This window comes from Antrostomus carolinensis, unplaced genomic scaffold (genome assembly GCF_000700745.2).
Source record: "Antrostomus carolinensis isolate BGI_N321 unplaced genomic scaffold, ASM70074v2 scaffold11845, whole genome shotgun sequence".
Lineage (NCBI taxonomy): Eukaryota > Metazoa > Chordata > Aves > Caprimulgiformes > Caprimulgidae > Antrostomus > Antrostomus carolinensis.
In genome coordinates this window covers 9,366-22,435 of record NW_010314284.1, presented here as the reverse complement: position 1 = coordinate 22,435, position 13,070 = coordinate 9,366, and the positions used below count along the sequence as shown (strand labels likewise).

The 13,070-nt window shown below is 39.8% G+C and overlaps 1 protein-coding gene across 3 annotated transcripts in view; it reads left to right on the top strand.

Moving 5' to 3' along the window:
* KIF1B (kinesin family member 1B) overlaps window positions 1-13,070 on the top strand; it is an 81,867-nt gene that overhangs the window by 65,030 nt on the left and 3,767 nt on the right. For all 3 annotated transcript variants that reach the window (XM_010167597.1, XM_010167596.1, XM_029084871.1), the window contains 12 exons: window positions 373-491; window positions 1,506-1,561; window positions 3,764-3,872; window positions 4,529-4,595; window positions 5,206-5,290; window positions 5,543-5,648; window positions 9,504-9,618; window positions 10,186-10,319; window positions 10,845-10,906; window positions 11,591-11,736; window positions 12,117-12,356; window positions 12,780-12,851. In XM_010167597.1, coding sequence (XP_010165899.1) covers window positions 373-491; window positions 1,506-1,561; window positions 3,764-3,872; window positions 4,529-4,595; window positions 5,206-5,290; window positions 5,543-5,648; window positions 9,504-9,618; window positions 10,186-10,319; window positions 10,845-10,906; window positions 11,591-11,736; window positions 12,117-12,356; window positions 12,780-12,851 — 1,311 coding nt within the window. The remainder of the gene's footprint in view (window positions 1-372; window positions 492-1,505; window positions 1,562-3,763; window positions 3,873-4,528; window positions 4,596-5,205; window positions 5,291-5,542; window positions 5,649-9,503; window positions 9,619-10,185; window positions 10,320-10,844; window positions 10,907-11,590; window positions 11,737-12,116; window positions 12,357-12,779; window positions 12,852-13,070) is intronic.

The following is a 13,070-nucleotide window of genomic DNA, read 5'->3' as shown; positions in this document are numbered from 1 at the left end:
TCTACTTCCTGCCTTTGAATTGTCTGTTTCCTTTCCAGGATGTTCAGTAAAAGCAGTCTAGAATTCAGGAAATTAAGTACATGTGAATAGCAGTGCTCATGATCTCAGATGAGCTGAATATATCTATTTTTATGAACTGTGTAATCCTTTGGTTATGTGTAGCCTCCTTCTCTCCTACTTAAAATGCCTGATATGGAGGATTTCATTTTCTCCTTTATTGGAGAGTACAATTAATGCCTAAACCAAAAAGGAATGCAGTTGCTGTTACTGTGAGCGGTGTTAAACCATGAGACAAATATAGACTCCTAAAATTCTCACTTATAATAATTCCTTTTTGTACATTTCATTTTCTTTCCTTACTTTGCCCAATAGATTGCTGTTGAAGTGACAGAATCATTTGTGGAGTACATCAAAACAAAGCCTATTGTGTTTGAAGTCTTTGGACATTATCAGCAGCATCCTCTTCATCTGCAAGGACAGGATCTCAACAGGTATTGTTCACTCTCCTGGCATAAAGGCTGTTTGTGAGCGTGCTGAGGTTAGATCTGCAGTTCAGGCAGTGCTTTTTCATACTCCTGAAATTACACAGCCACACCCTCATGAGTGGGATTCCTGACTGATCCCAGAGTGCTGGCAGAGGCTTGTTTACCCAGTGTAGTATGTTTTAGTTAATGAGTGATGGAATTGTTCTGCCATCTCAAACATGAAAGCTGTTTTGCCAATCCAGCTACATCCACCCTACGAGCACTGTGGTGGTAGAATATTGTACTCAGAACTTCAGTGGCAATCTTGGTGAGTTCTGGGTAAACCTTAGCAGTGCTCTGAGATGTAATGTTCCCTCAGGGTGAGTGGCCTGATATATAAAGGTGGGATAACAAAAGAAGAGAGATGAGATTAGTGGGAAAACAAAAGGTTTTCAGCATTTTGACATACTAGTGCCAAAGTTGCTGAGTATTTGAATATTTGGAATCGGGGAAAGGACCCCTAGTCCTGTTGTCTTCATAGCTTAAGGGAAGAGGCTATTGTCTGGATTGCTTGGCCTGGTTAGCCCTCCTACTGAAGGCAGCAGCTGCAAGGAGGAAGCATGTGCTGGTTTTAAGAGGAATGGCAGCTGAGACTTGTTCCTTTTCCTTAAGTTATTTTGGGAAATGCCTGTTACCTGCTTACATTCTGCATTTACAGATGCATTCTGCATTTTCAGTGTGGAATGGAGGTAGAGCAGTTGGAAATTGTAATTAATCCTAGTTGTCTGAAAAAAAAATATTATTTAAGTTAGGATAGAAAAAGGTCACAGATTAGTCTGAGAAGTGTGCTGAGTCCACTTGTTTTCCTGACAGGTGATATTTACCTGTCTTCATGGTATTGTGAGGATATTTTTAGAGACAAAAATGGGTGGAAGGACTGTACTGGAGGTGTGTGTGTACAAACATGCATGTGTGTGTATTTGTATGTATTTTGTATGTTTAACTGCCTCTGTGTTGATAACTCTTCCCATTTCTCTATAGCCCTCCACAGCCTTCCCGAAGATACTTTCCTCCCCCTATGCCACTCTCAAAGCCAGGTGAGAACAGTTTTCTAATTCTGTACATCACATGTCTGCTACTGAAAATGAAGGTTATAGCTATTCAGGGCACCAAGAAATGTCATGGAATTAATGTTGCAAAGGGCATTGGATCTGTGTTTGCTGGCTGTCTTCCTTTTTATGTGTTCTTTTGCACCTCCTCTTGCAGAAAGTGCTTCATTAAAAGGATAGAATTTCATTCCTGAGGTGTTGACCATATTCCATGAGATCTGGCTGTGGCTCTTTGTGTGCTTACTGAGCACTTGACTGGAGATTTGCTTATTCATTAACCGCTTCATCTTTTTGCTCTCTAACATTCTTGAGTGAGTCAGTCTTACTGAAATGACCCTTGGTTTTATTTGTTTAATTGTAATAATGCATGCTGAACTCTTCTGTGCTTTTTTCCATTTCACCTTTTATTTCCTCCTTCTCCAGCTTTCTTTCACCTGCATATTTCTACCATCCTTTTTTGTGTGTCTTCCATTCCCTTTGCAGACCATGAAAGAAAAATTGAGTTGATTAGGTATCTTATGTCTGGCTATGTAAACGTGCATGTGCTGAACGCGCTCTCTGAGCATGCCAACGTGCTTGCATCCTCGGCTGTGGCTGCTTTCCAGGATGGAGCTGACCAGCTGCCACCTTTTCTCTTTCTGCCTGTTCCCAGTTGTGAGAGTGAGCGGGCTCCTAAACGAGATGGTTAGTAGCCAAACTTGATCTATGGTAGATGTAGAAGTAGTTCCAAAACATGCTTCAAAAGTCAATTTTTATTATATTTATCATGTAGTATTCTTGGGACTAGAAACAGCCATGATTGCAGTCATGAAAGGACAATGCTGTGCTTAAGTTTAGGGCTATTCTAGAGAGAACCATATAGAGAGTCTATAAATGCCAGTGCTCTAGGTATCACAGATTTCTCTGTGTCGCTGGATCTACTCCCTGAAACTTCCTGGACCTCTGCTTTTTGTGTGTGTTCTGTACAAAGTTTTGTGAGAGTTGATATGGGAGATAATACACATGAAAAACCAGCTAACCATAGAGGAAATATTCTGCTGTGTTCTATATTAGGTTTCCTTTCTGCTCATCATCTTTTTTTGCCACTAACAGCGCAGTTCCTCTTATATTTGTATTCTGTTTTATTACCAAAAAAAAAAAAAGGAGGACATGCTGTTTGTTAATTGTGCAAGTCCATGAGAACTTCTAGAACTAGTTTTCATGTTTAGTTAAATGTATCTTTCTGTTGTTTTTTTTCTCTTCTGGTGCTTTTTTGCTTCTCTACTTAGTAGTAAACTTGAGTGACTTGTGTATTTGATGTTCCTCTTGCTGTCAACAGCATTGAGTCCAGCTGTGCTGAGTTACGTGCAGCTACATGATGTGATGGGTATAAGAGAGTGACTACTCTGAGTAATGAATAGGAAGCGTAAATGATGACGCTGAAGCTTGTTACCCAGCACGATTGAGTTGTAGTGATGTAAATAACCAATTCTTGTAAAATCTGTCCCTCTGATGTAGCTGCTATTTTACCCAGAAAAGAAACAGAATTCACATTTTGTGTCTTTTCTTAACTGGGGACTGTTATACCCTCCCAGTGCATGGGAAATTAAGTTGTGGTGGAAGCTGAAGGATACACAGAGTGTGTGATGATAGGAGAACCTAAAGAACTCTTGAGCAAGGGAAGAATGGGGCTTGAGAGGCTAGAAGGGAGAATAATTATTTGGCTTAATAAAAGCAATGAGGTTAGTATGTGAAAGGAGGAAAAAAATGGAAAATCAATTGCAGAGTTACAAAAACAGCTGTCAGAGTATACAGGAATTAAGCTTTTAAAATGTTCCCAAAACTGTTTACAAAAATGAAATGAGTGAACAGATAAGTGGTGTAATGATAGCTAAAAGGTGTGATGTAAGTATGCATGAAGGAATATCAGGTTAGTTCTAAAATTTCAGTTATCCCTCTGTTTGGTTTTTTTTTTTTAACAAAACCTTTTGGTTTGTTATTTAACTTTTTTTTTTTAAAAAGTAGTAACTTAGACTTTAAAAAAAATGTTTTGAGAAATAATGATCGCTGTAAGCAACATCATTTTCATGGAAGAAGTTGTGGTCTGCGTATGTACCCAGGATTGACATATTTCTGTGAGCCCTAGGGTAAGCTTTACTTTTTCAGTCTTTATAAACCATTCTTTTTTTTTCTTTTCTTTTTTTTCTTAAGTGCCAGCTACAAAGCTAAATACTATGAGCAAACCCAGCTTGGGCCAGAGTGTGAGCAAATACGACCTCCTTGTGTGGTTTGAGATCAGCGAATTGGAACCAACAGGGGAGTAAGTCACATAACAATCTTATATCTTTTAAGAACAGTGGTTTCTGGGAGTTTGATCTTTTACCTTTTGTTCTGTTCAGACAAGATTGCTGTTTAGCAGTCATTACTGGGTGGTGGCCTGGCCTGTGTCACGCTGGTGTCTGGCTGGGTTGTAGTGATTGGGTGTAAGTTCTGCTGGCATTTGTTGTCCCCATTGGAAAGGACTGAAGAGACAGAATGACATTCTTTCACTTGAACTATCCTTTCCAGTTTGAAAGCCCATGCAAACCAGCTGAACAGGTGCTGGGAAAACTTACCTGTGTAGGCCATAGGTTTAGATTCTTTGGGTCACTAGAGACTTTATGTTCCAGAAGTCACCTAAGAGGCCCTATTTTGTGTTCACCTCTGCTACAGAGAAGGTTTTCCCCTGACAGGTCTTTAGGGATTATATTGAGAAGCGAGTTGCACAGAGTTTTCCAGAAGTACTGGAAGTACAGTATATGATATTTCTATATTTCACTGATACTGTTGTCCTATAGAGTCCAGTCAGAGAGTCAGTAGAAACACTCTTATTTCTTCAGATATTATATGGAGAGGTAATTGTTGGCCGCAGAATACAGTGTAAAGTCATTGTGCTAGTATATCTTTCCTGCGTGTTGATTTCACTGTCTCACACAGGTATATTCCTGCTATTGTGGACCACACTGGAGGCCTGCCCTGCCAGGGGACATTCCTGCTTCACCAGGTACTAATGGAGGCTGTAGAACAGCAAGTTTAATCTCTGGGGGAGATGGTTAGAATGCTAATGACTAGAGTTTGCATCTTTCATGCCTTCTGCTTTCCCACACAGCTGTCTGATGATAGCTGTAGGGTCAGTCATCTTTCATTCTGTACTTAGTCTGTTAGCTCTGGGCTATGAGGAGAATACGTTTGGCCCCTAGTATATTGCTGTTTCCTTTGCTTATCAGCGTGCTTCCCACTCATGAAAGATGAAAGCCTTTTAGAAAGCACAAACCTTTGGGACTAGATTTGTACCTTCAGTGCTCTCTTAACATCTCTACCAAGGACACAGAAGGATCAAGTGGACTCAACTTTCTCACTGCATGTGGCTATAAGAAAGATCTACACAGTGACCATGTTTCAGTGCATTTTAAATGCCCGTAGTTAATCACAAACACTAATGTAATAATTTGTCCTTAGCTGGGTTCTGAAGATAATCCTAGTTAAATATTGTTTATAAGTTTGTTACCTCAGATTCTTACTGTACTTGTTTCATTTTTGCAGTGTAAGTGCAAAATAGATTATGTGTATGTGTGTGAATATTTCACCAGTGTTTTGTTTTTGAACTCTACCAGGGAATCCAGCGTAGAATCACAGTCACCATTATCCATGAGAAGGGCAATGAATTGCACTGGAAAGATGTGCGAGAGCTGGTTGTTGGTGAGTATTGTTTTGCATGTTGCTAGGTAAGAAAATATACTAATGGTAATTTCTCTTTGTATCAGATTGTCATCTGTATGAGTATTGGCTGGGAGAGGAGAATTTTGGAAGAGATCCAGAGGATCTGCTTAAGTTTTGCAAATTCCACTTACAGCTGCTTGTTAATCATAGTCTGAAATGGTATTTGGGAATACAGATTTCTTCTGTGTTTCAGGTTTAGTTTTAATTGATTCTCCCTCCTACTCTTTTCAGGACGTATAAGAAATAAAGCAGAGGTAGATGAAGCTGCTGTGGATGCTATTCTGTCTTTGAACATTATCTCTGCAAAATACCTGAAGTCCTCTCACAGCTCCAATAAGTAAGTGACTAAAGTGAGCATTCTAGCAGGAATCTAAAATTTCTTTGACCTCTGAGGTATTGGCAGGATGTTTGGAAAGCTGGGAATGTTGATAATTATTAAGTGTAGAATTCCATGGGCACAGGGCATACAGATAGAGAACAAGCATTACCATAAATTCTTGCTAAAGCTGAAGTCTGCTGGCCTACGTGGAGGATTTCTTGAGAACGTGTTTGAATTACTTTCCATTTGTAAGCACCATAAAGAGAGTAATGAAAGGAACAGCTTAGGGAGCCTCAGAATTTAACCCAAAACTTTTAAACTGACACCGAGGTTTGGTGCTAGAATACAGCATTGAAGTACAAGGTCATTCTCAGGGGATATATTTGGATGTGTACATACCTATATTATTCCTGGAACAAGCCTGTGACAATTTAAGCAAGAAACATGCTTTGTAAATTAAACTTCATAATTTGTGGATTTATACAGCTATATCACAAATTGACTGCAGTTCTAATAAGGGGGTATCTGTTCCATGTAACTGCAGTCATTTGGGCAACAGCAGGGCCCCTGTCTGAGAGGTTTTTGGCTGCGTGTGTCTCCTCGTTAGGGTGAATTGCTGTGAAGATCAGTCAGACTCCACATTGTTTTGCTTCAGTGTCTGCAACAAAGGGCAGTGAAGCAGAATGCTGCATTGCCGGTACAGCCTCTCCCTGCTCTGACATCAGCCAAGTCACTTGACCACTCCATGGCTCTGTTTAGCTCGTGCAAAGCAGGAATATCTCTGAAATTTAACTCTGAATGAGTGTTTCTGGAGGGGAACGGGTTGTTTTGGAGCCCATCTCTGCTGCAGCTGATGAATGCTGGGGGCAGTATCCTCCTAGGCACTGAAATGGCTTCTTCCTTCTCCATTAGAGGTTTGGACTTTGAAATACCACTGTGATGTTAAAGGTGGATTCAGGACAGTGCTCCTACCAACTGAATGTCTTCCTGCCACCTAGTGTCTGTAAATGCAGTGATAGGGTTTGTGAACAGTTACTCTTTGTCTCCTGCTAAGAAGTGGGTATTTTACTTTTAGTGTTTTTGAATTGGCAGATCAGCGTAACTGGAACGTAAGGGGACTGTTGCTAGTTTCAGTCTGATACTATTAGATTTGCAGTTGAAAAGCCCTATACTTTCTGTTCTCTAGCAATTTCCAGCATTTCCTATATAGCTCTGTAGTTTCCATTGGGTGGACCACTTGGATGAAAGATGAGTGTAAGTGAAGTTGTTGACCAACTCTTGCCAGAATGCCAAGTTGTGGGACGAATACGTGGTGGCAGGGTGGTGGAGTGGGATTGAAGCCCTGGTAAGGGATGCGTCTTATGTTTGCTCCTTGTCTGCAGACTTGTTTTCTGGTTGTTAAGGTTTTTGGGGTTTTTTTGATGTTGTTTTTTGTTTGTTTGTTTTGTTTTTTTCAAGTCCACTTGTTCTGTTCCTCTCAGCTGTTGTTTTTCTGTTCTGCTTTTGGCTGCACTAACTGAAGCTCTTTCTATGTTTTTACAGGCTCTTTCTTGATAAGGATATGCCTAGGTATTTTCTGTTTGCTTCCTTTGTACATAAAGATTCTTGAAATAGAATGCTTTATGTCCCATTTGTATTGCTACCACTTCCCTTTTAGCTTTTACTGAATTCTATTAGCACACCTCTTAGCAATTCCAGAAGTAGTATTCCTCCTCCTCTTCCTTGTGTCAGCAGTTTATTTAGGTACAATTCAGTGGGGGACTTGTGAAGGTAAACTTTTCTTCACATGTAAGGGAGAAGCTCTTCATTTAGTCTTTGAGTCTCAAAATATGCCATCAGAATATAGTAGCTATTTGTAATCCTTGCTATTTTCTTCCTTTGTTCTGTATCAAAGAACTAAATTTTGAATTTCTTACTGTCCCTGACTCTGTAATGCTTGCTGTGTTTGAAGTACCAAGTCAAGGACTGAATGATTAGGTTACTTGAAATTCCAGCTCAGAATTGCATTGAACAAAAAGCAGTGGCTGCCATGTGACTGGTGTTCAACCTCTGTTCTAAGGTTGGATTTGCATCTGAAATTTAACCATGTGGTTGCTACTTCTTAGTTTACCAGTTGGCAGAGAAGCAAGACACGTAGTAGCTGCTCAAACTGGATTCCTCTTTCACCTACCACATTGGATCACAGCCAAGCAGATCTTCAGTGCTCTCAATTCACCACTTTTTACTAATGCTAAAATCCACTTAAAAATCAGTTCTAACTATACATTGATGCCTTTAACCTGCTTCTCCTGTTTCCTCTGCTTTGCTTGTTTTGTGCTGCATTTTATTACTTGTACTGTTGGCTATGCTGAAAAAAGTTTGCTCGCTTCTGTTTTTTGTCTCCCTCTATAACTATTTTTGCAAGTTCTGGTTTGGACAGGCAAAACCGTATATTTAACTTCCTGGCTAGACAAAATCCAGTTTAGTAACTGTCTCGAAGCTACTAGGTAGTAGATCTGGAGCTTGCTAAAAGTTTTTAAAAAATTCAAATACAAAGAGTATTTAGCAATATTCTGAAACTGTATTACTTGACTGCACAGTTCATAGTGTCTCAATGTATTAGTTTGGAATTGTGTAATTGGTATCAGGAAAAGGGGATTCTTGGCAACTCTATTTGAGATCAGAATTCTTTGTTTCTGATATGTCTGCTCTTAGGCTGTTTCATGTTTCTTTTTTGTTTTGTTTTTTGTTACTTCTTCATTCCACCCCCACACTGCTTTTTGTCATTTGTCTTTGGTTTAATTTTCTATTTTTCTGAGTTGGCCTTGGGCATTAGTACAGAAGCTCTTTAGAGATATAACTTGTTTTGAAAAATGGTATACATGAAGCACTTTCTTGCTTTTAGTACTACATCATTTGGGCTTGAAATGGAATGGAAAACCTCAAGGCAAGGGGATTTGGGGGGAAATCATATGGAGGTAATGAAGAATTAACATCTTCTTTTTCTGTTACCAGTGTAGAAAACTGCAAAGTGTGCTGTATTCCTGAGTAAGGGTGTAGGACTTCTTTCCAAAGGAACCTACGTGCAGTCAGTCTCTCCTGTGAGAAAGGAGAAAGCTTATTTTCCTAAGCCTCTGTTAGAGCGGAGGGAGTGATGATTTTAGCTGTCCTGTGTATAATGCTGTCTCTCACTTCTTACTGGAACAGATGAACTCTCCTGATTGCTGGGGTAGAACTGTGGGAGCCTTCAGCTCTTTCCATGTACCAAGAAACATCTTACAAAACTTTGTGTTAGATCTGCAGGTTTTTACTTAAAGCTAGTAGGGACATAGAAATCTTTATCACTTGAATATAGGACTTGTCCCTACCTCTCAATCATTCTGATTTGCTATCAGAAGCTGCTGGTTTTATATGACATATAAAGATTTTATATATTTTATTTAGTTTCATATTAGATGGATCTCTTCTGTTGCTATATGTTAGTCCTAAAATATGGTGTAGAATGAGTGTTGCTTATAAAAAAGAATCTTCCCACGTACTTTGGAGGTCCAGCTGGGCTGAACTGCACCTGAAGCAGTAGAGAGGAATTCTGTCTATTTAGAAACAGTGTTCTTTAATGCTGATTTCCCTGTAGGGTGATGACAGCTTTTGTTCTCTTCTATATTCCGTCTTTTCTATTTTAGATTAGTCTTTTTCGTAACAGACAGCGGTCTCTCATGCCACACTGTTTGAGGAAGAAGTAATCTTGGGAAAGAAGAGAAGGTCTTTGCTCTAAGCCACTGAGATCAGTAACAGTCATAGTGGATGATGTCAAGGAAAAGCTGCTTTACACTGGCCGATGAGGGGGATGCAGAGGAACTCTTACTATTGAGCTTTTACTGTACTTTTTTCCAGGACTTTCTATCGGTTTGAAGCGGTTTGGGATAGCTCCTTGCATAACTCCCTTCTCCTCAATCGAGTCACACCGTATGGAGAGAAGATATATATGACCCTTTCTGCTTACCTGGAGGTTAGACACCTGTGCCTTCCTTTTTGCTTGTGACTCAAGTATAACTATTTGAGACAGTAGACAGCATGTACCAGAGGTTAATACTTACTGGACTGCGTGATTTTGAATTGTGAGGCCAGTGAAAGTCTTTATTCGTTTTCTGAGAGCAGGGTGGAAAAATTTATTCACAGTTAACATCTTGATGTCAAGGTATTGCTGCCTCACAACAAATGTGAAGTGAAACTGGTGATCTCCATACCTTTCTGTGCCTCATTTTATGTATTTTTGTATCTGAAAATCCATTGAAATCAGTGAACGTTGCTATGTAAGTACTACTAGTGTTACAAACACTGGCCTAGCTCTTGGCTTTGCATGCGAGACACTGTTGTTTTGTGTAGTACAATCATTTCACCCATGAGATGCATCAGGAAATGTGCCAGTTTTCTTTCACAGAAACACACACGAAAACCCTTCACCACAGACTCAAACAAGAACAAATTTCAAAAAGCTGTCCCACTAAAAGAGGGAAGCAGCGTAACTTGGCGTAGTTGTCTGCAGCCACTCATTCATTGCTGTTTTTTCTCTTAGCTTGACCACTGCATCCAGCCTGCTGTTATAACAAAGGATGTTTGTATGGTCTTTTACTCACGAGACGCCAAGATCTCCCCACCACGATCGCTGCGCAATCTCTTTGGCAGTGGCTACTCCAAATCTCCAGATTCGTAAGTTCAGTTACCAACTTTGGTATCAGTGTTTTATCTCAGCATATGCTTTTTCTCTTAGAGGGCATGGGGAGAATGTAGCTTAGTTCTCATTATTTCTTTCTTGAAAATCTACCTAGTTATAGGTCTCCAGTCTGATTTTGAACATTCTTGCTTGCATTTATTTCAGTGAAACACTGATAGCTTCTCTCTTTAGTGACCCCACTTCCAGCCTTCTGACTGAACAGCTGGGAAAAGAGATCCATTTTTCAAGCTTGCACATGGATGACCCTGATCCTGACTTGGAATTTACTGCAGCAGCTGCTCTCCTGAGTCTGAGGGAGGGTGGGAAACATGGAGGAAATGATGTTTTTAGAGATGTTGCAGTCTGTCCTGGCTATTTTATGTCAAGATGAGAATTCACGTGTAGTTCTACCTAACATCTATATTTAAACTTTTAATTTGAGGATCACTTAACTGAAGCTGATACACTTTATTTCTGAAGGTAATAGTTTTGTTTTTTACCCTCTGGTTTCTTGTGAACAGCAATCGAGTAACTGGGATCTATGAACTAAGTTTATGCAAAATGGCAGACACAGGAAGTCCAGGTAAGCAGCAACTGGGTGTTCAAGTGATAAAGATGCTGAAATATTGCAGAAAATTTCATAGGCAGAACAGAGTAAACACTTCTGTCCTGATGGGAAGCAGTTCCTGTGTTTCATAGGAGCAATGGAACATTGCCATTCCATTAAAAAACTCAACACGGGCTTTTACTTTCAACTTGGGGTCTGTGTTTACTGTTGGCGAGTCAAGGATTCACTGAAAACTTTACATTTTCTGGCATGAGTACGTCAGGAAACTGGGCATGTACCTGGGTCACAGACTTAGGGGGCATAATACATGTCTCATGACTAACACAGCTGAGACTTGTTTTTACAGTGATAGAGTTTTCTCTTGGTCTTTTGAAGATGTTGCTGATATCTGATGGAAGCTTAATAACTTGGAAGGATTGTAGTTCACGTAGTAGTACTCCAAGACCTAGCAATTGAAGTTCTTGCATTAAGTTTGCATTATATGGTGGTCAACAGAAAATAATCTGAATGAAGTAAGAAAGCTGGACTAAATAAATCTCTTTGGGATGTGTGATTGCTGTTAATGAAATCACTGCCTTGTATTTTTCTAGCCAAACAGCAGAAGTGTTGGTTGTTTGCAGGTTGGTAATTGGTAAGTGTTTCTTAGTGGCATGCCTCTGACTATGTTTTTAATATCTTATGTTGTTTTTGACTGCTCAGGGATGCAGAGGAGGAGGAGGAAAGTCCTGGATACATCTGTCGCATATGTACGAGGAGAAGAGAACCTGGCAGGTTGGAGGCCCAGGGGTGACAGCCTCATTCTAGAGCATCAGTGGGAACTGGAGAAACTGGAGCTGCTGCATGAGGTGAGTAAAGAGATAGGGGAAGTAAAGAAAAAGCACAGCCTTATCTTTGAATTTGCTTTTAGTCTACCCACTGTGAGATCTTCTGAGCTGAATGGGTTCCAAAATGGGAGTTTGTTCTCAAAGTCAAGATTTAAATAAATTCTCCAGCAGAAAAGATAGAAAGTCTGTGTCTGGCTGCTGAGTAGAATCTCCAGCTCAGAATCTCAGTGTATTCAACAAAGGCAGAGTTCATCTTCTAGTGTGATTGTAACCTCTGTGAGGAAATTTTCCTGTAAGGAAAATGTTTACTGGTATGAATCTTAAAAGAATGCGTAAGAATTGAATAACTGTACAATAAACAACATCCTGGAGCAGATGATACTGATTTCTTTTCTGACTAGGTGGAAAAGACCCGACATTTCCTTCTGCTTCGTGAAAAGCTTGGTGACAGCATCCCCAAGTCCCTGAGTGACTCATTGTCTCCTAGTTTGAGCAGTGGAACCCTCAGTACCTCCACCAGCATTTCCTCACAGATGTCAACTACAACATTTGAGAGTGCTGTGACGCCCAGTGAGAGCAGTGGCTATGACTCAGCAGATATAGAGAGCCTGGTGGATCGGGAGAAGGAGCTGGCCACCAAGGTATAACATGAAAAAAGCATCATGGGTCTAAACTGAGATGTCAAAGATGATTAAAAATTAATGATGAGCTTCTCGGATAGCATGTTGAATAACCAGTGTTGTGCGAGTTTTATTTTAATATGCTCTATACTGAAATAATCCATCCTCACCAGCCAATGCTGATGGCTAGGTTTGTGCTATGGCTGTACCTCATTCCCCTTCATTCTGTAAATTCATTTTGTAAATGAAATTTTTGAATTTTATCAAGGGAAATTATTATTCCCCTCTTCTTCTGGGATTTTTCACAGCAGTTTAGAGTTTGTTTATTCTTTCAGAAGCTGCCAAGTGTGTCTTGGCAAATTGCCTCTTGTGTTCAGATTTGTCTGAAAATCTAAAATGTAAATTTCTGTTCTTTGTGTGGTTTGTTTTTCTTCCCCACCGTAGTGTCTGCAGCTTCTTACTCACACTTTCAATCGGGAATTTAACCAAGTGTACAACAGCATCAGTGATTGCAAGGTAAATATTTCATGCAGTACAATCCACTATATTTGTAGTACAACAGCAATATATTTGTAGTTTGTTGAACCTGTTGATGCTATGAAGAGACAAAACACTTCACATGAATTTTCTTGATTTTCAGTTCGTTGGAAGCATTTGTCTATTCAGCATTGCAAAGACTATTGCAGGAATTCAAAATGGTGTGAACTTGTCCTCTAGCAGAGCTCATAGTTTATT